At 37.7% G+C, this 22509-nt stretch overlaps 1 protein-coding gene across 5 annotated transcripts in view; it reads right to left on the bottom strand.

The window, feature by feature from the left end:
• Positions 1-22509, bottom strand: part of NSD2 (nuclear receptor binding SET domain protein 2) — a 105734-nt gene that overhangs the window by 10925 nt on the left and 72300 nt on the right. For 2 of the 5 annotated variants that reach the window (XM_054065565.1, XM_054065566.1), the window contains exons 8-15: positions 22278-22396; positions 19081-19162; positions 17939-18063; positions 4803-4934; positions 3636-3759; positions 2425-2625; positions 1571-1750; positions 407-563 (exon numbers count right to left, since the gene is read on the bottom strand). In XM_054065565.1, the coding sequence (XP_053921540.1) occupies positions 407-563; positions 1571-1750; positions 2425-2625; positions 3636-3759; positions 4803-4934; positions 17939-18063; positions 19081-19162; positions 22278-22396 (1120 nt within the window). Of the gene's footprint in view, positions 1-406; positions 564-1570; positions 1751-2424; positions 2626-3635; positions 3760-4802; positions 4935-13121; positions 16266-17938; positions 18064-19080; positions 19163-22277; positions 22397-22509 lie in introns of those variants that run through there. The other 3 variants (XM_054065567.1, XM_054065570.1, XM_054065568.1) reach the window with 3 other exon arrangements.

The raw sequence follows: 22509 nt of genomic DNA, 5'->3' as shown, positions 1-22509 counted from the left end.
AAAAGCTATTAATGCTTTCCAGGATAAACCCCACCCTCCTCTATCTCACTCAAATCTCAAAATGTGAAACACCGACAACCTAAGTGACTTATCTACCAGCCAATTTAGCCAATTATAAGTTATAGCAGCTTAATTATTTGAAGAGATCTTTGATAAAAAAGTGGTTGAATGGTCATATAGTGGCAGCAGATGTCAGAAGACTACAAGGAGTCCTGCATGCCGTGGCCGAGAGCAGCAGTGAAGCTCCAAGACTTTGAAATTGAAGATTGCAAGGAGTTGAGGTCCCTAATTTATGGAGGGATGAGAAATCTGTGTACAGCAAGGCTGGCCTACAGAAGCAACAAACTGTATCATACTTAATTAAACATGCCAGTACTGTAAAACAAAATAAATCCGTTCATCAGACCTGTAGTTTCCCAGTTTAACCCAAATAATATCCTGGAAATGGAGCTTCTTCCCAGCCCTGCAGTCATTGCAGTACCAGCTCCCATCGGGCATTTCAATGTTTAAACAGTCTGGGTGAAACGCCGCAGGACACGACTCGCAGCACAACAAGCTTCCTCCTTCAGAGGGGAAAAAAAAAGTTTGAGAAACATCAAGACAAAAATAAAAAGTTTTGCATTCCAGCCAGTTTCAAAGCAGTGTGATACACACGTGGTAGGTTCAGTTAGAAACTAATGGTTAAAACATGCTGGCCTGCAACAACTACGTGTCCTTCAGTTGCGTACAAACCCTAAGGTCCTTTCTGATTTGAAAGCCCGTCAGTCTTGGATTAGTTATACAGACAAAATAATAGGCAAGCTAGCAATAAAAAAGACGGAATAACTCACTGCAAATTATTATTGCTTTGCTTTATTAAAATATATGTTAATATTTCTCAGTATGAAAAATGTTAAGAACTACAGACTTCTCTTATGTTTTTTCCTAGGGGGAAGGAATAAGGTTGTTAGTATGTTCCATGAATTATCAAGTGGAAAGTTAGCTGCAGCTAAAAAGCTGCTATGTTGCCTGTTAATTTGTTAACAAATCAGGTAAACTTTCACTGCTACAGTTTAATCAGCACTATGCGCATTGTGACACTCAATAAGAAATGAATTTATTTTACAGCATAAAACAAAACATCCTTAATTAGTGGCACACCCAGCAACAACTACTACAGATTCAATTTGCTGTCTGCTGCTAAGCTAAAAGCAACTCTTAAAATATTTATGTTTAATATTACGTATTAGCAATAAAGAAATACAAAAAGCTTAAGTACATTCAACACAGGGGAAAGAACAGAGAAATACTTCTCATTACGTGTCTCTGGTAAAGAATAAAATCAGGCTTCTGGTTGCTGGGTGAAGTCCAAGTAAAAACATTCTTTAATAAATTAGATCTGCAAAAAAAGGATACTCAAAAACTGGAAGCAGCATAAGCCAATCTGAAGTTATTTCAATACCTAACAAAGCCTAACTTAATCTGTCACATTTCTAATAGTTTTCTATAAACAGATTAGTAAAATAAAATTTACACTGAAGAATAAAAGATTTTGATGCTGCATTTATGGAAGACTTTTACATCTGTTTACCTTTTGAACACACAAAGCACCAGCTCACATTGACATGCGCATGATGACTTTTTCCTTTCATGGCAGTGAAATGATTCGTACAAACAATGCTGTTGGAAGCGATGACTGCACATCCCGCAGCAATGCAAACGTCTCCAGCATGGTATGCAACAGGACAGCGAACACAACGCATCATCTTTCCTAGCAAAGCAGAATACTGCCATATTATTTTAGAACAAAACTGATTTACTATTTGAGCTAAAAAATGCCCAAGGTAGCCGATATACACACAAAAATTATATCAACTACATTTTCAAAGTCTGCATATGTGCATTTAGCAGCAATACTGAATTAACAAAGGTTTTAAAGAAACCTATGCTAAGTTTAAAGCACTAGACTATTTAAATGCGAAGGCTTTAACTGTGCACGCCAGGGTAAAAAGCTTTCCTCAGTCAAGCGGTTTTGTCTTCAGATGTTGCCCAAAGCCAGAAATACGCACAGAATCAAACATCTAAGCACAGAATCAAACGTCTTCACAGTTGGCAAACCCTGCTGCAGCATTTGTACAGTCACAGGTCTCACTCTCACTCTGCTCAGCCTGTTTCTGATTATTTATGCATTCTAGATTTCATTCTCTCTTGAGGAGAAAACATCCTTAACTATACATAATTGAAAGCTAGTTAAATAAAAAAAGTAAGGAAAATATTAACATTGACTGAAAATTCTTTAATTATTACTATTTAAAAAATCCTGAATCAATCCCTAGAACACACCTGAAAATGGCAGCTAGCAGTTATTCCATGGACAGATTCCTTACCTTAACATAACATAAACAGATTTAATTCATCAGTCATAAAAATGTAAAATGAAACTACCTTTTGACATTCGTGGATGTGAGGGGTTACTAACATGACAACTCAGGCAGCTGTGGAGAGGACATCGAAACCCCCTGTTCTCAAACACAGTAAGGTGAAATTTTTTCACACAAGCTTCATGGTAGAACTTTCCACAGTGGGATACGACACAGCGTTTCACATCTGCTTTTCTCTCTTTACACACAAAACAGGTATGTACACCTAGTGGCAAAAGTAATAAAACCAATGTAACTAATTTTTCACTCAAACACGTGGATTTAAAATGCTTCTGTTCTGAGCTTTTGTTACGTATGGGGGAGATGCTGTAGCTGTGGGGTTTTTTTAACAAACTCAAATAAAAGTCTATTATTTGATGCAGCAAGCTATTTACTTTAACTCTTTAGCGTTAAATATTAATCTGTTCATATACAGATAAAATAAAGTTACAAAGCGAAACCATTGCAGTTAAAACGTATACAAAACCCAAAGCCTTGCTCCTCTGCTTTTATGTTCTTATTTATAAGCCTCAGTATACCAGGACAACTCTGAATTTTTTGCCTTTTTTTTTTAAAGCAATGAAACTGGATGACGGGTTGTCAGTGATCCTGTCAAATTTGAAGCAGGTTCACAAACAAGGACAAGCATCCTCTAATCTTCTTTCTGGACCACTTGGGAAAGCTTTATTTTGAAGCAGCCTTGTTCCAACAAGGTTTGCCATATGTACGGAACTGGGCTTATGAGCAACAATGCAAATCTATTACGTAAGGTTTTGAGATTAAGAACTTTCAAGCAGTTATTACAGGATTAAAAGCAAATGAAATTGATAGCAATAAGGTAGTCTTTTAATACAGAAAGCAAAAGATACAGACACACTGAAAAGGACTGAAAAGGACTTAGAACGTTTCACTTCCTGCTATTTTTCCTAGGATTTCTTAAGTCTTTGTGACAGACTAAGTCTGATCTGTAATTGTACAGAGAGCAAATATTCTGCAGTTATTAAGGCAATGCAATTAAGACTAAATCAGCCAAGCTGTAAGAGAGTTCTCACTGAAAACAGTGAGCGTGCTAAAACACAGCACAGTGCAGTACTGTATGAACTCCCACCCTGTCAGGCACCACAGGACAAATGTGCTTTCTCCAAAGATACATACTCCATCCAGGACAATTTCCTAGAACAACGCACAGGAAAACTACAACTTTGGGTTTTTATTAACAGAAAGGGACAAACTTGCCTGATGTACATTCACTACAAATGAATTTTCCTGCTGGTCTTCCAGAGAGCCCAAGGCAGCTTACGTGAAAAGCTCGATAGCAAAGTCCTTCACACAGTAGAAGATCACCTGTTTTTTCACACAGCTTTTACAACACAAAGGCATTGAATGTTAAAGAAAAGTTCATATGTGGAAAAAAACTGTTTTCTTTATTCGTTTTCACGTATTGCTCCTCAAAATCTCTTTTCCCATTATAGAAATCAAATTTAAAAAGTGAAAGATAATTTTACAAGTATCACCCCATGCCCTGGCTTCCAGTCGAAACACGTAACAGTCATTAAACCACTAGAAATTTCACTCATAGAACCACAGTTAATGAGTAAATACAATCTGACAGAAAAAAAGGAAAAGAAAAAAAGCTTTAGGAAATTTTCCCTGAGCACACTGACGCATCTGAGTAGGGTTAAAAAGCACCTTTATTTTCCTTTTCCTTGGCAAAAGGAAATTTATCTAGGTGGCACAATGATACTTCTATGTCGAAGTTGTTAGCAATGACACATGCATAACTAAAAATGAACCAAACAATAATGCTGGCAGAATTTAAAGGATTAGCCAACGTTTAGAGACAGATACAACCTCATCCTCACTATGTACAAGAAATGGAAATACAACTGCTGGCCCGGTTTTGTGGAAACAAATTTGATCTGTCCATTTGTATTGTGTTATCATTTCATAACCTAAGAACTCTTCCAGAACAGTTTGAGAAAGCATTTTGTTTTCAGTCAGTGAGCTACTACCAATGCAGCTGCAATCTCTGCTGCACGCGGAAGCACAAAACCCATTGGGTTTTACTCCCTCCTCTTTGTTAACAGATAAGCGAGCAGCTCTTCTCAATCATGTAACCAGTTACCTGGCAACAGTCCTGCACTTATTCTGGGGCACCAATTATGCTTATCTTATGGATCTGGAAACTCAAGCAGAAAGGCTCAGTCACTTATTGGAAGTCAAGAAAAAAAAAAATTAGGAATGAAGAATTCCATCGACTGGCATGACACCATCATCACTAACAGATATCTCAGACACAAATGATAAACCTGTTTCTGGCCTAATATCATTTTCATATTTAAAAAGACCTTTTCCATGAACCCTCAGAAAAGATGGTTCGCTGCCCCAGCTAATATCTCTCACCTGACACACATATTCTTTTTTGGTTCCTGCTCCTCGCTCAGATTTTTTGGATGATATAGACACTTCAGTCTGAGTTTCATCAGCACTTTCATAGGGGGACTCTGAACGCTCATCTCCTTGGCCATCGGAGATCTGAAGATCAAACAGAGGTGTTAGAGAAAGCAGTCATGTACGGTCAGTCTTTCACAGACTATCACCAGCAGGCAGCAAACATCCCGCAATTCAGACTAACAGATTTAGGCACATTCTTTAAGTTTTGTTTCCCTCTCCTTTAAAAAAAAGGCTTGATTAAAATCAGATTATGCATCTGTGGAAGTCTCATCAAAAGGACCATACAACAATCATCCTCACCAACTCAACAGCAGCCAAACCTAAACACCAAAACTTTGTAATGTGACTACTCAGTTCTGTAATACAGCTAACTAGAAGAACCTGGCCAGAACTCAGTAATATCTTCAAACCCCTTGATTAAAGACTGAATACATGTTTTATGAGAGAGTAACAGTTAAATTTAAAAAGAAACTTGGAAAACTTCAAGCTGCATATGACAGTTTTTGACCCAAATGATCTCTAAGAAAGTGGGAGCAGTGCATAGAGGAGGGAGGGAGGGAGGGAGGGAGGGAGGGAGGGAGGAAGGAAGGAAGGAAGGAAGGAAGGAAGGAAGGAAGGAAGGAAGGAAGGAAGGAAGGAAGGAAGGAAGGAAGGAAGGAAGGAAGGAAGGAAGGAAGGAAGGAAGGAAGGAAGGAAGGAAGAATGGATGGACGGACTGGATCTCTGTATATGCTTAAGGAACACTATAGCTAATCATCAATTCAAAATACTACAAAAGATAACCCTGTTATGGATAAATCTTATATAACAGATCTAGATGTTTTAAAGATGAAGGCTTTTTCAATACTAATAATTTAATTTTTTTTTAAAAAGTGACATAGTCCACAGAAAATACAGGTCAGTTTTCAGTTCAATAGAATTTAGGCAGGGAATGGACAACCAAGACAGTTGTTTTGTCTCACGTTTCACCAAAAGATGCAGAATTTCACCTTGTTGCCCCTAGATGGTACTCAATGCGTTTTGTTTCACCGAGTACATTCTCGAGAAGAATATCACAATTTGCAATCGAAAAAGGAATCTGCCATTTCTCCTCGAGCTTCTTCTAATGCTCATTTATCAGAAACACTGCCTCGTGCCCCTTTTGAGTTGCATAACTGCAACACAGAGTTGACGACGCTACCTCCAGGAATTTCAGCTCTATTAAAAGTCCACTGGCACCAGACATTTTCCTCCTGTGGAAGCATGCTGCAATTATGCCGAATTCAATCCTCTGGTACGACAGAACACTCTGTAATTTCTCCCTATAGAATTTTTCCAGCCTCAAGACAATTTTGGTGGGTTTTCTCCAAACCTTAACTGTACTTTAAAAAGGTTTCTCAAAAATCAGGCTAGAGAACTGGAAGCAACAGCTCATTACAAGTTTAAGTATAATATCCAAAGCAAATCAACATGCTGCTTTTCCTCACTGCTTCTGTTCTGATCTCCCTAAATCTTTTCAATAGTGCTGAAACTCACTGGAAATTGCCACAGTACCCAAGAGACCATTTTGCCAATAGACATTTGTCAGGATACAGACAGCCTTTATATGAAGAATGCGATTTCTGTTTTCAGACATACAATCTCATATTTACATAGAGTAAAATACATTAGAAATGGACCAGCTTACTTAGTAATGGAGACAGCTCTGTGCTACTTCCCAACAGTCAACCTCCGTGCAACGTGTGCATTTATTAGAAGCGATTTGTTTTGAAATCAGAGAGAAAACCAAAGACGAACCCAGCCTAACATTAGCACTTCTAAAATCTCTTTAGAAACACTGGCTTTGAGTGATTACTTCCCACCGTTGCTGCCAGCTAACTATCATTCCTGCATTTAACATTTGCTTTTCTTCACTGTGTCTAAAAATATTTTGTAAATTGGATCAGACCGATGGTTGTTGGTTAGTTATTTTTTTGCCCAGATTACTTGCAAGGCTTTCAACGCATTGCCTTTGAGCAAATGCTTGCTATCAAAGTGACCTGAACCTACGCTTCACCTAGGAATATTTCTACAAGTGAAGTGATTCTGCCTAACCCCGACAGAAGTGGTTAAAAGACAGTGCAAGTACAATCATTGCTTTAGTCATGCACCAGGGAATCTCTGTCTGCTGGAACGCGCTGTGTAACAGTAAACTGGAAATGCAAGCTGAGTGCGTGGCCAGAAGCAGCCAGTTCTGACAGGGAAGGGACAGATAAGGAAAGGTAGCGCGGGAGTTCAGCAAACACACAAAATCATTTTCCCTTACGCTTAATGTAAACTTACACACCCATTTATTGCTGTAGAAACTACTCACAAAGAAACATTATTAGCACAAGCAGTGCACTGCTCTAACATTTTTAGAAATTCGTTGTATTCCTGTTTCAACTAGCCAAAATTAGTCACGTTTGGAAACAAAAATAGATGAAATAAGCTGGAAGGTCTTAGTATCCTTTCCACTAAAAAAAAAACCAGGAGTATGCTTTACGTTCTAAACCAAACAGAAAGGCTGTCCCCCATTCTTTTCCCCACATCACAACGCACACCTTAAGCCATGAGGAAAACCATTTCTGCGGGACATCTTAAGAGTGAAGCTAGTCTCTCCAGCACCGAAAGCTCGAGGAAAGCATTTCTTTTTCCCCAGCTCACTACTTTTGAAGGCAGAGCAAAGAAACAGTACATATTCAGTGACAGACACGATCGTTTACAAGAGAATAAAGTTTGTTTCCAAGCAATGGCCTCCTTGCTTTTCTCTGGTTTATAGACTTGTAAAATCACAGAATCATATAGAATGGTTTGGGTCAGAAGGGACCTTACAGATCATCCAGTTCCAACCTTCTTGCCATGGGCAGGGACACCTTCCACTGGATCAGGTTGCTAAAATGTCCAAAAATTGGATGAAGGATGCAGACATCTACATGGAAAGGTAAACCCCACTGGCAGGTGGCAGTTCTTTAGAACCCCCCAAGATATAGGTCTCAAAGTCCCAGCTATGTGTGAACCACAGGTTGACAGCCACTTTCCTACAGCCTCAGAATTAATGCATCAGCCCTTCATCTAAATTAAATGGTTACTGAGCCAAAAAGTAGCAATGGTGGCAAGAATCAAACTCTACATCACAAATGCAACCACAAACCCCAGATTCTATCAGCATGTTCACGACAAAACTAGGCAATTTACACCCACCTGTAGATTAATGCCGGATTTCAAGCATGGATACCAACACTCACAGTATGAATAAAACACCTTTAGTTCATCATCCAAGTGGTTACCAGACTGAGAGCATTTTCCAAGATTCCTCCTTTACGGCTGTCAGGAGCCTCATACACTTCACAAACCTAATGCTCTATTAACCGTCAGTTCTGCACTATGCAGACGAGCGTGGATGCCTGCTCATGGCTGTTGCAATTGCTAAGAATCAATATATTCATAAGAAGCTCAGTGATATACCTCAACCGCCTGATGCACGGCGCTGCTGCAGAACGCATCTCGTGACGCCTGCTACCACGACCAAAGGTTTAGCCATCGCACCCAACAACCACATTACGTGTAACTCACACACAACTTGCATGCACTCCACTATCATCTGAGTTTTCACCTCTAATTTTAGGGGGGTAATACAGGAGCATGCTAGCAGATTTCCCATTACATGAAAGGGAAGTATTCTTCAGAGTTTGACCCTACTCGCATCTTATTTCTACCTTGCAGAAGGTGAAACACTCTCTACCAGCCATCTATTTTCACAGATAACTGTGATCCCATATAATCACATTTTGGGAAAGCTGTCTCTATGAAGTGAGCCAGAATTCAATAGCTCAGATCCTGGAGTTATCCCCAAAAAAGCTAATGGAAATACCAGGGAAGTAAAATGAGCGTCTGCCTCTTCACATCTGTGTAGAAGACGCTGAGACAACCTTCATCTAACATTTTCCAGAAGGGACTCACAATCTAATGATGGTAGGGCAGGAGATGGTTAGGAAAACTATCTGAGCCCCAAACAAGCTGCCGTGGCACTACCAGGTTCTGATTCACCAAAGGGATAGTTGAGTTTCACAATAAAAATACCTTAGAACAGTCACTAACTAAAGATGATTTACAAGACGATCACTGGAAATCAGTTCATGCTGGCGTGAAACACAGCCACATCTACAACTAAACATAGTGCTTTTGTGGTTTCCTAATGCATCTTTCCATAATGGAAAAATAAAATAGTTCACATACAAGTGCCCAAATCACAGCATTCAATAAAAAACATTGCAGGTTTTGGGGGGCTATTAAGTTACAAACATAAATCTCTCCCTTGTGATCATGTCAGAGCTTGTCTTGTCCCTCCTTACTTCTGTAATATAATCTCCTTAGCAAAGTAAAAGGCATGTAATTAACTTTTCTGATAATCAGGCCAAGGTTCAAAGTAATCAACACTTAGATTAACGGCAAAACCTGTTAATTGGCAATTTGTAGAGATTGTTGGGTTTCTGCTTTGTTCTGTTTTACATTTTGAGTAACTTCTTAGTTCTTGTGAAGGCAGAATACTATTTTTGAGTGCAAATTTAGGGGGAAAAAAAGGCAAGGCTGTTCACTTCAGATTTATAGTGACAAGTTTCTGCAATGAAATCGTACCTGAACTCTATAATCACCTCAGTTTTTCGTAATTAATGATGCTGCAACACAGAGGATGCCCTTCTTCTTTCTGAAAATACTATTATCACGAGCACCATCAAACTTTATATCTTGCATATCAGTCACAGTTTCCTTCCCATTTCTTTCAGTTATTGTATGTCAACATTATTTTGTGAGTATTTGTCCGTAGAGGCTTTCACACTGCACTGCCTTAACACTGAGCAAGCCAGTGGATTTCAGAAACCAAATCCAGCTCTTCCTACAGGAAACTGTGCATCTGCGTACACGAGTGAGAGAAAGGGAAAAAAATGGCCTAAAAACCACATCATGAGGGCTTTGCCTTTCATTTGAGCTGGGCTAGAACTCACTTCAGGGATGAATGAAATTCAGAATACAGTTGCTCACAGAAGTGAGAAGTTTACTATCAGACTCCTGAGGCAATCCTTCTTTCCCTTGTGTACCGGCTTTTATTCCCTACACACATACGTCAGACTCAAAAGGGAACATGTAAGGACACATTTCTGCGGTTTTCCAAGTTCTCTATAGCTTTGTTACTGGAAAAATACTTGTTACTGAGTCAAACTTGGACAAAATTTTGGTATGTCTGTAAATTCTTTGGGTTCAGTACTATATTTTTCCTGGTGAGAAGATACAAATCGCGGCAATGTGCCACTAGTTTAAGAATTTGGTCTACTCATCCTAAGGTATTTTGATCCTATATCTTACATTACTTCAACTGGTTTTTGGTAACAGCTACTCAGACCCACAATGGTACAGGAATCAGCATATCACGACCTTGTATCCCCAAAGTATTTTTAATTTCCTTTTCAGCTATAAGCTAGGATTCCCTGCTCACAATAACTAAAAGTAGTATTTAATGGAGTCTTTCAAACATCAACCTATTTTTAGAAAGGCTATATAAGAATGCTTATAAAAGCAATCTTCAGCTTTAATTCTTAACTGAATGAAGATGCTTTGCATACTGCAATATTTGATGTATAAAGATTACACCAGCAACCACCACTGAATGCTGGGTAATTGTTTAATTACTAAATATACAGATGAGATTTACTTTTTTTTTTTTACTGTTTCCTGAACTATTTCTCCCCATTTTGTGCAAAAGGAATATACAATGTGCATACAGATGCACGGACCTTGTGGAATACTGGAGTTTCCTTCTCAGTATTATGTTGAGTAAATAAGAACTCGTTTTTTGACAGAGGCTGGTGGGCAGCCTGAGAAAGGAGGAGAAAACGTGCAACTTTGTACATCTAAAATAAGACTCTAGGGGATTAAAAGGAATTAAATTGAGTCAGCTATGTGCACACTCAGTTTATATGTTTATATTCTGAATTCTGCCTTTTAATTGAAGCTCTCTAAAAAGGACAGGGGCAGAAAGAAGATATGACAGAAGCATTGTGTACAAAATCCCTTCTCAAATGTTTTTTCTACTTGCAAGACCTTCCTCAGCCAAGGAAACTAAGTTTCAGTTAATTACACCATCAATTAAAGCTTTCAAAGGTGAAAGGATAAGCACTAATGTAGGGAACCAATTCTTGCACGATTCAGTACATCCAAATGTCAAGTTCAAGTCTCTAACAACTTTTTAAGCATTTTTTTTGCAACCAGGTACCTGATTCCAGTCACACACCTCAGCAGAAATGCGAGCCAATTCTTCATTCCCTCTGGCTTTATTTTTTTTTAAAGTTGGATGCAAGCTGATATATACGCTTAGTTTGCATATTTCTAGAATCATGTGGGTGAACTTCGCAAATCGTATCCTTAGTTCCACATCTGGATGGTCGAAATGTCACTTATTAAAAAAAAGAGAGAGAGGTACTGACATACTCTTAGTTGGCATCCAATCATGCTGATACACGATACAAGAAAGGATAGCCAGGAATTTAAAAATGCAAAAGCTCCCATGTTTCAAAGAATTAGGTTAAGATGAAGTGAAATACCTATGTGGATATTTGTTCCATCCACTCATCTGCTTGAAGAAGAAGTATTTTACCATTTAAAATTTTCCATTTCCTTTTGGACACCTCTAAAATCAAATAGCAAATACCAGTGCCAGTAAAACCATTCCACTGTAATTCCAAGGAGAAAGGGATTCAGAAGTTCTAGGTTTGAAAAGCAAAATGGATATATTCATCCAGTCTGCAGCCCAAGAATTCAAAAAGCTACCACAATAAGGACACGAAATGCAACTGTTCTGCTAGTCAAGACTGGCCCTCAATCAGCCACGGACTTGGCTATTAAATGTACTTTCTGTTTTAGGCTTAGGCTTAAGTCTTCATTTTTTAAAGACAGCCTACAGAAGCAGAGTTGCTGGCTGGCTGTTATCCTGGGGGTGGGTAAGGGGTGGTGGTGGTGTCTTTTTCCCTTCCCTCCAAGTACCCCTGGTACTAGAGCAAAATCTCATGTGGAGCGGAAGCAAATTTCAAATACTATTCACTGTGTGTTGGCAATTGCAAAGTGAACCACAATAACACTTCTGTGCTTATCAGCTTCACTAGGACTTCTCCCCTCCTAGATCCAATTCAGACAAGCTTTCCCTGCCCAGTGTTTGAAGGCTCAACACAAATTTGGAATTTTTAAGTTAAAGAGTTGCTAACATATATGCTTCTATGGTGCTCACAATGAAATGGGCTCTAACAGTTCCTACTCCATCTTTTCAGACTTTTCTAGCTACCAAAGTGTAACTTTCATTTAAAAAAATTCTTTCTCAGAAAACTCCCTTTATTAACTCTTTCAGTCTTACAGATACACTTCTATTACTCATATATGCTTGCTTAGCAGCACTTCTTAAGCATTAAGAATACAAGCTTTGGTCTCAGTCATATTCAAGACAACATTGTTTTTCTGCCACGTTGTGCCAAAGCAGTTATAAAACCAAGTAAAGGGCAAATCTTTCCAGAGCCAAGAAAGTTAACTCTCCCACTTCCCCTTGTTTTACTTGAGCATCTCTTGTTTTGTAATCCCAGCTGTAGAACATCAAATGGTAACAAAATCCACTATGTATACTTATTTTAAAGGCAGAGGTATAATATAAAATGAAAACAAATAATGGTGGGAGATTATTTCCTTCTGCTTTTTGGTTTGGTAGGCAAGTGACCTCCACAGCAAGACCATCAGGATCCATAAAAGAAAGGGTCCTTTCAGAGCTGTCTCAAGAAACTCGGCAGGCGCATCCTCTCTAAGGTCACCTGCTATCTTTAACAGAGATATTGCACCTTTTTATAAGCATTGTAGAAGCATGTTTCCATGACTTCTCAATGTTGTTGGCTGTTAAGTTCCACTTTGCTTAAAGCTAAGAACACTGCGACAAGCTCAGACTTCCTGAGGTGACTTCCGAGCAGCGATTGCTGTACCACAGCCATCCAGGAGGAAGTGGTTTGGCCAAGAGCTTTCTCTAGAAAGCTCCGAGTATGCACGTTCTGACAAGCAAACTCTTTAGTCTTTTCCCAATCAAATCCCACTGCATTTTTTTTTTCTTATTAAAACAATCTCAGCGGCAAGAGGGTTGGGTGAACTTTAATCTAAGCGTAACTTATATAAGAGTAAGTGAATAAGCAACATACAAACAACAGAGCAGACTGTATTCAAAAGACAATCTATCGTGCACCCACACGGAGACAGAAAAACTGACAGAGCCAATTGAGGTACAGTTAACATTTCCTTTATTTCAGTATAAGAATTCCTGAACTGAATGAAGAATGATATTTTGGCCCATACTGCTAGACTAGATAAATTCTTTAAGTATGCGGTGCCACAAGTGTACACAGTACTATAATAGCAAAAAAGACGGCCTGGGACAAGTTTCATTTTTATTATTAGCAGGAGTTAGACGTTTCAGATAAGGATATTATGCATTTCTGAATTTGCCTGGAAAGTTAATTAAAACTCTGAGAACATTTTAAAACATTATAAAATTACCTACAGATACTCATGATACTTTGGTAGGGGATGTGGAATAAAAACCTACATCATGTAAACATTCAGTAGACAGATTCTCTGCACTCTGAAGCCTACATAATACACAAGATGAGAGTAATTACATAAGGAACTTAATTTTCTACACAGAACGTGCTGCCAAAGAACAAGATTCAAGCCTAAACCTTTTTTCCATGTGAAAGTAGAAGCATCATAACAGAACTGTATGATGTGGTGGGCGATGCAGGTAATTTAAATTGTTAGAAGCTTTAGTGGAGATTTAGCAAGAAATTATCTGCAGTCTTCCACAAAAATATACCCGACCGCTTACTGGTGCTTTGAAACAGGTAGAGGGGGGAATCTTTAGGCGTACAGAAACAAACACAGGAAACAACTGCCTGCTGCGTTAGAGGATTTCAAATAGCACTAGATATTAAATTATCTGTAAGTATTGTTTTGAAGAGAAAATTATCTTCGCAGGAAGCTAGAACGAAACGCTAGAAGCACACTGATTTTGAACAACCTGCAAGTTTAGCTTCAACCGTTTTTTTATTTAGGGCACTAGTTTGTTTAAAATAATGTGAATACCTTCCTTCCTTCCTGCTCTTAGCATCTCAAAGACAGTTACTTATACCTTCAGTAAGCATGCCTAGATTATTTTAGTTGTATACTGTAGGATAACTAGATTCCAGGGTTGGTACATGGAGCTGACGTACTTTTTTGGTTGCGAGTTGTACATGCCTCATGACTGCCTTCTCAATCAAATATATCTTACCTTTCAAGAACTGTACGTTTTTTTTCCATTGTGTACACACAATATTAGCCATTGAAAAATGCAGATAAAGCAAATCTGCCTCAAACTGATAGAGGAAAAAAAATCTATTTAATATGCAGAAAAAGAGCAAAACTTAAGGCTTGCATTATTATAACTTGCACTATTAGGCCTTGGAAACACAGGAAGTTGCAGCTATAACCAGTAACTGAGCTTGTTTTGACACTGGATGTTACAGGAAGAAGAAAGGATTCCTGTATGGAAGATATAAGGAACTGAAGACAAAAACACCACCTTCAAAATCTTTCACAGGCTTCTTTAAACTGCCATCTGCTGGTCAACTCATACTTCATGAGAATATGATGAACAACAGGCTAGCTAAGAATTCAGAGTACTGCATGTTCTTTATTTTGTCCTCTCTTAGAAAAAGAGAAACGTACGATTTCTTTGACAAAGTTCAGAAGTAGTAGCTAGACTCCATAGGATACCATGACACTTATCTGCTGTCAACAAATCCATTCAATTTAATGAAGCCAGCCAATAACCACAAAAATTGATAGAAAGCTGAAGCAGATATGTTTCATGCAAACACACAAAGTGTGCCAAGCATCCAGCAGTAATGGTAATGTAAAGCCTTTTTTATTGATTAAAAAAATACTGGTTACACTCTACAGGCACCTACTACATTATTGGGGGACGGAGGGCCAAGGTTAAAAAAAGAAACAAGAATACACCACCTTCTCACAAATATTATCTTTTGGATGGTTACACCAAGTCTTACATAGGCAGTAAAAAACTACTCTGAGCTTTTGCAGACTCCGAAGTGTTGAGCATCTTTCTTACATCTGGCCCTATCAGTTGCTCATTAAGAACTAGATTTTAAACAAAACCATACTTCACATGAAGTCCTGGACGAAATGACTACTGATGTCAAGTGCCTAGAAGTAAAATTAAATATTTTGTTTCAAGATTAAATGCAGATATGAAATTCATTTATTCATGTATAAAACCTAACTGTTTCTGTCCATCCATCTCAAAACAACTTCAAAGCCCAATAGTTTAAAGGGAGTGAAAGCCTACCTTTAATCTCCGGGATGTCAGTCCTATAAATGTTTGTTCTTAAGACAGAAATTCACACCCCCATCCATCTCTCTCCCCAGTAAGTAACATACCCAAAGTGAATTATCAATTGAAAATTTGGCCTTGACTAATTTTATATTTCAAGTAAACCCCATTAAAAAAATACCCCCAATAACAACAAAAAGCATGCAAAGTCTTTTTTTAAAAAATGTAAAATAAAATGCATCTTTTGAAGAAGAAAAAGCTGAGCGCACCCTTCCTACTAAATACACATTTCCCAGAATTTAGTTGCAATGGACTGACATTCAAGACATGTGCAGCTAGCAACAGTCCTTGATAAATAACAGTCGTACACAGGTTCATTCTGGAACTAGCTGTACACAGGTAGTGTGACAGGGAAAGAAAGGAGAGAAGAAAAAGGCCAGAATCCACTTAGTATTGCTTGTGGAGGTGTATGTGCTTGTGGAATATGCAAAAGTTTTTCTATCTTAGTTAAGAGAACATCTAAGCCAACATCTAGAAGTAGTATAGTGAACACAGAAATATAGAAGTCAATCAGTAAATGTATTTAATATTGAGAAGAATTACATGCTATCGAACTAGCTGTGCAAGGCTTTCATCATTGCATGACTGTTTATTTTTCAAACTCTTTCCCTTAACACTCTGGAGGAGGTTTCTCTCTGGATGAGCGCTCTCAGGGCACACACATATTTAACCATTGAGACGAATGCAAAATAATAATACAAAAGGGAAAAAGGTTTTTAAAGCCACCCACACAATCCAAAATTGATACCTTTCCTTGTTTTGTGGAATAGATCAATAGTAAGTTCAGAAATATGTCTGACACTTTTGTTTTATTTAAAGGCAAAACATATCTAATATCACAGGAAACAAACTGGGCCAATCCTTAACTGGTGCAAGTTCAGGTCAGTGTAGCTTCAAACCAGCTATGGATCTGACCCACTGAACTATTCCCCTCTGCAACCAGCCTAAAAAAAAAAAAATCTGTTATTTTGACAGGGTATATTTTCTGTTATGTTGATTGGGTTTTTTTGACATTTTAAAACCGTTTAAACCTGTGAAAACAATTAATTTACTTTCTAGTTTGTGTATCTGTGTTCCGTGAGCAATGTATGGAGTTAATTTTTCTCACATCTTTTGCTGTTCAGCAGCAGCTGAGCAAATTAAGAGCTAAGTTTTAAAATTTCCACCTTGGCCAATACAATCATATCCTTTTTTACACATGACCTGTTAAGTCACAACCCAAAATGCTACAAAAGTGAACCTTTTGTAGAGAAAATACAGTATCTAGAAATAGAAGAATTTTTCTCCTAAGATTGCAATATATAGAGACTTGTATTTAGAGCCAAAAAGACAGTATGTTCCTTAAACTGGTCTGGCTGAATAGATGGTCCCAAACAAAACCAGCCACTGCACAGCAAGTCCCAGCAGCAAAGCCAAACCAGCAGAAGCTGCTGAGGCAATAGATGGGATTCTCTCAACCAAGAGAACAAAATAAGAACAAGTACTACTTTACTTGACTGCTGCTATGGACATTATTCCCCGTGGGACTTCCTCTGCTTGTTTTATTGGTGTACAGGAGGAGAATTTGTTGAGTTTTTTTGTTAAAATAAGTTCCTAGTTACAGTAAGAAATACAGCCATTCACATGCAATCTCTGTTCCCCACCTAAAGATAAACCGTTTACTGAACATTGTCTAGATATTTAACTGCATTCATTATAGTGTTTAAGCACCTCGTGCGTTTGTTAAGGGAGAGGAAAGTCTCTGGGATAGCTGGAAGCCCTACTCCCTTGTTAACAGGCAAGTATTTTCTCTACAGCTTTTGCAATACAAACTGCTTGAAGCTGTTTGTCTATGGATATTTTACTAAATCCTATCAACCACACTTCTGAATCCACCTGCAAAACAGCATGCATACTTCACTCTCATGCTGCCGCTCTTTGGCTGATTGGTTTTAACAGTTTAGATGGCCTGGGGAATGGTTTAATGGATTGTATGAACACATTTCTGGTACATACATTTCATTTATTGTATGTCAGTTTAGAAGAATTACAGATTTAAACAGGCAAAGCTAGGACTATGACTAGTAAGTATCAAAAAGATACATCTTTCATTGCCTGTTTAACTCTATTGGGGATGAAGCTATTTGCATCACAGACAAATAGCACTTAAACAGCTTGAAAAGTAATTTGAGCTTAAAGGGGCTCTGCTTGGAAAACTGTCCAGTTCTAGATCAAAGAGAGGATTAGGAAACTTGCTTCAATATAAAAGCTATGGCAACATGACAATACTGAGTTACATATTGTAACTAAGGTAGTACACTTACATAAAGTCTGTAGAAGAAAATACAGAACACACTGGCATTTTACTTTGTCTCTAATAGAAGGTTACAATTCTAAAACTTTGTTGGTAAATACATTATAAACCACAATATCTCAACGTCCTCAAATCAGACGTTTGTATTACAATAAATGAATTTGCAATGCACACGTTAACAGGTTTCACAGAGGCCAGAACTATAACTTGTCTTAGAGCACCAATGTTAAGAGAAATCGCTTTTGATTTTTGTTTTCAAACAAGATTCACACCTGAAAATTTCTGTAATTAAATGGCTGTGTGCAAACACCACTTTTTTTTTACCTCATTCTCAGTTAAGGAAGCTGAAGGAGATGAACTCTTGCTAAAAGCAAGAGTTGAAGATTCTGCTGCTGAAGCCCGATTTCGCTTCTTCAGAGGTTTACATGCATCAGACAGATTTTTCGTTGCTGTAAAATAATTTTGGTTTACAAAGTGAAGTTTGGAACTTTAAAATGTTATCTCCCTGAAGCTATTTAAAATATTCCTTCAGATAAAGGAAAGAATGGTTTATGTAGGTCTTCTGGGCACCTATGCAGGGCTGAGAGAACACGAAGTAAGTTTCTGAAACCATGTGTTTTGGCTTCATTTTAAAAATAACGAGGTTTCTATTAATCAAACGTACTACAAATGGCTAAGAAACTTTTTCCTTTTTTTTTTTCTCACTTCTAATAAAATCAAAATATCTTGTAACTTATGACCTCTTTAAAGCAGAGGTAACAGTTATCTCCTCAGATAAACATTCGAATGCTTATGTGATCTCATCACAATCTGAATACCACTAACACTTTGTGAAGAGAAAAGTTACACACAGGAGCCAGATACCAGACATTATCTACGGCACATCACCACTTCTATATTGCGCAGAACTTGCTGCAGCTTATTCGTCTTTGGCACATCATTATAACACCTAGAGACATGCTCTTACAGCAGTTACCTTAAACTTGAGCATCATTAACAAAGTCTAACTTCCGGATTTTGGTCCAAGGTTATTTAGAATTCCCTCTCGTGCTCCACACTGCCTCCCATCAAGCATCATTTAAGAAGACTAAAATCACACAGTAACTGATTACACTGATGGTCACTGCACCTGTTTTATTGGGCTAATGCACAATGACAAATTGAAGCAGTGGGATTTGTATCACTGCTCGGCAAGATCACAGGGCAATAGCTTTAATTTGGTGCCATCAAATGGTGAACTTGTGAAGTGCTGCTCCAAATCAGCAATGCACAATTTCAGTCAAATCATATGTTGCAAAATGGTGGTAGTGAAGGAAGAGGGCACGCTCCCCCCCCCATCTATGGCACAGTGGCTGTAACTGCTTATTGCATTGCAAAATTTAGCCGGCTGCTCCAGACAACCTGCTTATTATTTTAAAATTATTTAATTGAAAAAGTTACATTAAAACTTATTCTGACCACATTACCTGACTGGTTCTTTTGTGAAGAGGAGGTTTCTGTGACCTTAGAAGAGTTTGTTTTTGCTGTTTTGTCATTGCTTGTCTCCCTCTGTCACAAAAAAAAATATGAAAAAATAAAAAAACTCCTAATTTATGAGTGGTTGGATAAAACTGGCAATTACGTCTGGATTTATGTTATTAAAAAGAAAGTGTCTTTACAAATATCTGAATGGTAATGTAGTTAAGCTAGCCCCACTTAAGTGATTTTTAAAATTAATTTACAGCACAGGGTACAAACCCGTAAACAAATGAGAAAAAAAAATAAAGAACACAGTATTCCAGCATCCCACTTATCCATCCCAAACTCAGCATATCAAAAAGGGGAGCTCTAAATGAACACAAAACATGTAAATGATCCTTACTATTCTTTGTCTAAACTGGTAAAATTAAAACCTTTAATTATTAAAGGTAAACTCCAGAATTAATATATAAATTTGAGAATAAACCCTGTACAGAATTCTAAGTCTCAGAGAGGCTGCTTTCAACTCCACAACTTATAGCAGTGCCATTTTTGAAATTACTATGGTTAAGATTGTTTCAGCATTTCCAAAATAAAAACACTATTTTCAAGGGAGCATAAACAATACATAAATCTGCTCCAAATTGAGAATTCATCATTAAAATTTTAGGCCAAAAACTGGGGAAATTGTTGTGAAAGATGTGTCAAAATTGGACACTGTTCCTTACACATGCCACTATTTTTTTCCTTTTTCTATGTTACAAAATCATTGTCGCTAAAATTATAGTCAAGAATGCTTAACGCCAATCAATAAGAACAATTCTACCAAACAGGATTTATACGCATTTTCATGGTCTTCATCTGACATTCAGTTTTACAAAAGACATGCAGGCGAATACCTCAAAGGCCAGAGAGCCTGTTTCCTTTGTAAAAATAAATATTAATGGCTACTGTCCTACAGATGTGCTGCCCTGTGCCTTTACTGATTTCTAAGTAAACTAAGATGCCCTACCACTAAAGCCAACAGAGGCTCCCAATATCAGTTTTGTACGATTGCTGTTACACTTCTGTGCAGAAATGAAAGAAAATGTACAGTATAGTTCACACTGAAATGTAAAGCATGCTTTACAGAACCTCCCGCTTTGTTAATGTGCATTTTACGTACATACGGAAAGCCCAAGGAACAAATTAGTTTTTCCAAGCTTCCATATGGGTATTTCTGACTTAATTACTTTGTGCGAAAACGTTCAGATTTCATAATTCAGAATTAATGACAAAAAGGAGAGGATAGCGCACAACTCTCATGCAAGATGTAAAATGTCATGACATGACATGAAAGTCATTAAAGCTCCTCCTATCAAAAAAACTGTAATGAAAGCCTGCAGGTTAAACTGAGAATAGTAGAAGGAAGGTGTATGGTTAGTGTTTGCTTTTTTGAATCATTACAGAGTCATTTTCACTGTCATTCACTAAAGGTTTTACTAAACAGCACCACACACAGCTGGAAGTACCCTGGGCTGGTGAAGGCAGGGAAGATTGAGAGATAATTCACAAAAGAAACCACAAAGCAACCACTCTATGGCGTCTGACTCTTCTGCGGACAGAAGCACAAACACTGCTACATGCATTTAGAGTTTCCAAATTACCTAGTATTTACACACACCAGATTCCTTTCAACTAGTTCCGGTAAATGGATTAGATAGAGGACAACACTTTTTAAATGCACATTACTAAGTCAGCATTATCAGTGGTGCAGATCTTGTGGGAATCATCTATCTAATTTATTTATTTATTTTCCTGTTAATATTCACATCTGCATCACAGCATCGAAGATACCAGAACATCCTCTGCATGAACTATACTGCAACCACCTTTCATTCTCCTTGTAACAATGTAGGCTAACTGTAGTGTATGAATGCTAATGAGACAGTACAGAAGTAACTTCAGAGACAGTCAAAAGAAGGATTCCATTTCAGGAATTAATTACCGTAGGAAAACTTAATTAATCCATGGATCTAGTGTATTATAGTCAATTCAAATAATTAGACAAGTTTAAAAAGGGTCCAAAAACTTCTCCTAGAATATAAGACTAATATTCCACAACTAACCCATTTACAGCAAGAAGTGCAAAAAGCAGTTTTGGTCCTTCTTTCTGCAAAGATAACATTTCTCTATGGATTATCTTTGTCCCTTGCCAACAACCTCATTAAGCCTGGCTACCTGAAATTCTATTTATTTCTTTTATTGAATGCTAAACAAGCTGTCAGAATATCCACAATATCAACAGAGGTACTAAAATAACCAGCTACCAAGCAAACTAACATTTACAAATGTGACTTCTGTAATTTAAAAAAATAAATCCACTACCTTTCTTTAGATTGTTTGACTCAATTGCTGTACCATAAACTCCTGAGATGAAGTCTGTGATATTCACATTATGGTATGATAGTGTAATAAACATAGCTTGAAACACCTGTGAGCTAAGCTTTCCACACAAGTAAAGTCCATGAAGTTCACTGGTCTATGTGCACAACTAAAGAAACCTATGCCCAAGTCTCTATGAGTTGCAGGCTGTATTCATACACATAGTTTTAGTGTCCTGTGTAAGGGAAATCCTCATTCTCACAAGCAAGTTAAACTGAAAAGGAGCCTGTGATCTGTGCAATAAATATACTGTAATATTTACTGCATCTTCCAAATTTAAGACATGGGTCAGCACACCACCCTCAAATGTTCTATGGGCTTCTAGTTCTTCTCAAGTATTTTTTCTGGTTTGCTTTACTCGCTTTCCTCTCTAATCTCCCCCTCCCTTCTGCTCAAATTAAGCACTGACCAAAGATAATTTTTTTTTTACCTTCTTGTATACATCTCTGTACTCCAATTCAGGAGAAATGAAAAAAGAACTACAAAGCATGACAGCACAGAAAGGTCATGCCTTTGCACATACCTTTGGGAAACAAGACTTTCTTTCTCAGCATAGGTTTTTACCACAGTTTAAGTGCACCTTGTCATACCTCCATCCTCAAACCCAAAATAAAAAACCCCACAGCGATAAGCTCACATGTATCTGAACACGTACAACAGTTTGGTTTGATATACACACATTACTTTTTAATCCTGAAAACGGAAATGCTGACAAACTTAACTACAGCAATGTGACTGGTGCTGCTATAAATCAACCCAAACGAACCAACAACATAATTACCTTCCGATTATTCTGTTTATCCATCCTGAGTCTTTTCCTAGGTGCTTCCTGAACTTCAAAATCTTCTGTAGGCTCCTTTGTCCTCTTTTTTTGGTTTCTTTTATTTCCATGTAAGTTACCTTGGGATGGGGGATGGGGGAAACTTACATGAAAAATAATCTAAAACTCACTTTCAAATTATTTTGAACTGATCTAGTTATTTAAGTTACTTTTCTTTTAGTCATTATTTTTA

The sequence above is a fragment of the Cuculus canorus genome, chromosome 4, assembly GCF_017976375.1.
Source record: "Cuculus canorus isolate bCucCan1 chromosome 4, bCucCan1.pri, whole genome shotgun sequence".
Taxonomy (NCBI): domain Eukaryota; kingdom Metazoa; phylum Chordata; class Aves; order Cuculiformes; family Cuculidae; genus Cuculus; species Cuculus canorus.
This window is presented reverse-complemented; position numbering and strand designations above follow the sequence as displayed.